Source organism: Helianthus annuus, chromosome 17 (genome assembly GCF_002127325.2).
Source record: "Helianthus annuus cultivar XRQ/B chromosome 17, HanXRQr2.0-SUNRISE, whole genome shotgun sequence".
Lineage (NCBI taxonomy): Eukaryota > Viridiplantae > Streptophyta > Magnoliopsida > Asterales > Asteraceae > Helianthus > Helianthus annuus.
Window position 1 is genome coordinate 26,656,616 of NC_035449.2, and position 3,525 is coordinate 26,660,140.

Sequence of the window (3,525 nt, forward strand, 5' to 3'; positions counted from 1 at the left end):
GGAAATCTCAAGCTTCGACACTGTTTGTACCCATTAACTTTTCGCTCAGTAGTGTATGTTTGCCTAATTAATGCAGAATACTGTATTAATTGACATCTTACTGATAAAATTTCAAACACATAAGGGGACTTTAATTCATCATTCTAGTTTCCAATAACGGCCGCTTCACCCCACCTTTTTTTATTATCGAGAAGCCGAAAAGACATAATTTTAACATCTTAAACGATAATCTGACCTAGTTCTCTGGCCTAGAAATATTAGAAAAGATAATTAAACCATATGTCTTAACGAGGGATAAGCAACTAATCAGCTACAGATTCCAGGCAGCAATCTACACGACACGATTAAGCAAAGTGGCAAGAATGTAGTTCCTAAAAGTAATTATAAAATAATGATATGGGTGATCGATACAACGCAAAATTGATTACTATCATAAAGTTGGAATCTTTTTTACACCAATACAACCCTGCTGTCGGCGCCAGTAAAATAAGATCGGAAAATCACATGCCAAACACAAAAACTAAGCAAAAAATCAGATATCATTTCCGCGCAAAAAAAAAGAATTCTAGGTGCACAGATGATCGATTGCACTTGAAAGATAATGTTGCGGGTGATAAACATGGACAGACGGTATCAAACATGACATCTTAAACCATCACATGTTACTCAGTCCAAAAACATTAAAAGGATCGGTTAACAAAACATGTCATACAGATGCAAAAAGATATGGAGCGCGATAAGCTAATTAATTAACACACAAGTACGGTAACTTTAGGCTCAAATGATCAATTATAGTTAAACAAACTGACAAGCTGTCACGGGTGATCAACGAACCATAGATAGTATCATAAACTGAACATCTTTAACGCTCGTTAAATACCAACAAATAGCATAAGTTTCATACTTGCATTATTTACCTATGCTGTTTCCACATCACTTACGTTACTCAGCAGCGCGATTCTCCTCTTTCTCAACACCGCCTCATTTTCAAAAATCGCTTCCCACTTCTCATTCATTTCTTTCGCTTTCGCTTCCCCGATCAAACTCAAATTTTCCTTAACCAACTTCACAACACCATCGGGAAACTTCAAAGCAGTCGAAACTTCCGACGTCAGTCCAGCATTCCAAAACGGATACAACGTCTCGAAATCCTCCACTTTAACCACCTGTTCATCATCTACCTCCTTCTCAATCACCGCAACTTTCGGTTCAACTTTCGGTTTAACTTTCGTAACCCTAGCTTTCCCTTTCGCAGTCGACCCACCACCATTACCACCCACATTCTCACACCCATCAACCCCCCATATCTTATTCGAAAGCTCAAACAACGTCCGCTCATGCGGCTTAATAAACACCGCTTCCTCACCGTTCCCACTAACCTTCTCCGAATTAACCCGAAACTTCTTCTTCAACCTCCTAACTTTCTCATACAGCTGACTCTTCGTCGCATACCCCGGTAACGAACTCATCGTAAACTGATAAAACCCATCCATATCCGACAACGGAGAGCACCCGATTTTCGACTGATAATCAATAAACCCTTGCAACAACATAAGTTCATCCTCAACAGTCCACACCCTCTTAACCACTGCTTTCTTTTCCTCATCAACATCCCCATTCAAAACCTTAATTTTCTTCTTATTGTTATTATTGTTGGTTAAACGACGGCGTTTTGACGTTGGAGTCGTCTCAAAAACATCAAAAGATTCAATCTTTTTCGAGGGTTTGATCGCAAAATCGGAAGCGGTGGGCGATCTCACATCGTAATCGAATTCAAAGATCGAAGCTTTCGGAATACCCATCGGAATCTTTGAGTCGGAATCTGATTCCGATTCCGATTCAGATGATAATTGAGGTGGGTTTGAAGGAGGGTTTTGAAATTGGGGGTTTTTGATTTGTGGGTTTTGAAATTGGGGATTTTTTGTGGGTGTTGGGGTTTCTTCTTCCTCTTCGTCTTCTTCTTCTTCTTCATCATCTTCAGATGATGATGATGATGATTGGTGAACTGTATTTTGTGTGATGATTTCTTGTTCGTCTTCTGTTTCATCATCATCGTCGGATGAAGCGGATGGGGGGTCGTCTAGAGGAGTGTAGCGTTTGGTAGCCATGAATGGGTTGATGATATGATTGATTGGTGAAAGATGGATGAAGGATTACAAGCAGGGTGTGAGAATTTGAAGGATGAAGATGTGGAATTAGGGTTTTGTTGTGTGATTATGGGCTTGAGGGGAAGCTCATAGTTTCCACTTTCAAGCTTTGGTAAACCACTCTTAATAATATTGTTAGTTACAAGTTACAACATGTTTTTATATTAGTTGTTGTAAGTTTTTAGCTTATATGGTTAGAACTAACAAGATATGTGATTAATTTTTATGAATTGATGAAATTTCCTAGAGAGTGAATTGCTTTGTTTGGAAATTGCTTCAAAATTGCATCTTGGTTCCTCGAAATTTGATTGCGAGAAGCGTGTCTTCGGTCTTGAGTTTCTGTAGATAGTGTCTTACTGAACCTGGATATTTTGTGCATGTGTTTTTGAGTTGTCATGTGGCTAAAGCGACTTTGGAGGAGGCAATATCTTTGGTGTGGCTGGGAATTGGGACTTAACAAGTTTGTCTAACATTAATCTGTTAATTTCGATAACAGGGGGTTGTAGTATAGTCTACGGGAGAAAGATATTGAATGACATTATCTACATAGCCCTTTTGTGGCTTTGGAAAGGAAGAAATGACAGGATATTCAACAATGCGGAGGATTTGGCTATAAAGACCACAAATGAGATTATCGTGTCTCACTTTGAATAGATCGAATGCAGGACCAAGTTTAGGGGCGTTGAGTGGTCTGATTGGATTAGAGACATGTTGTCATGTTTAAAATTTTAGCCATAATTTTTTTGGTAGCTCCATTTAATCGGTATTTTGTCTTCCTTGTTGTCTCGAATCTGTTATGTTGTATCCACCTTCACGTTGGCTGTCGTTTTGTGGCTTGTTAATGCATTGTGCTTAAATAAGTAATTTTTTATGAATTGATGAAATTTCCTAGAGAGTGAATCGATTTGTTTGGAAATTGCTTCAAAATTGCATCTTGGTTCCTTGAAATTTGATTGCGAGAAGCGTGTCTTCGGTTTTGAGTTTCTGCAGATAGTGTGTCTTACTGAACCTGGATATTTTATGCATGCGTTCTTGAGTTGTCATGTGGCTAAAGCGACTTGGAGGAAGCAATATCTTTGGTGTGACTGGGAATTGGGACTTAACAAGTTTGTCTAACATTAATATGTTAATTTCGACAACAGGGGGCCATGATATAGTCTACGAGAGAAAGATATTGAATGACATTATCTACAAAGCCCTTTGGTGGCTTTGGAAAAGAAGAAATGACATGATATTCAACAATGCGGAGGATTTGGTTATAAAGACCACAAATGATATTATCGTGTCTTCTTTGAATATATCAAATCCAGGACCAAGTTCAATGGCGTTGAGTGGTCTGATTAGATTAGAGACATGTTGTCAAGTTTAAAATTTTAGC

At 38.5% G+C, this 3,525-nt stretch overlaps 1 protein-coding gene across 1 annotated transcript; it reads right to left on the reverse strand.

The window, feature by feature from the left end:
* Positions 1-715: 715 nt before the first annotated feature.
* Positions 716-2,294, reverse strand: LOC110926108 (STOREKEEPER protein). The gene has a single exon (XM_022169851.2). It carries the CDS (start codon positions 2,106-2,108, stop codon positions 918-920), a length of 1,191 nt encoding a protein of 396 aa, XP_022025543.1. The 5' UTR covers positions 2,109-2,294; the 3' UTR covers positions 716-917.
* Between the last annotated feature and the right edge of the window lie 1,231 nt (positions 2,295-3,525).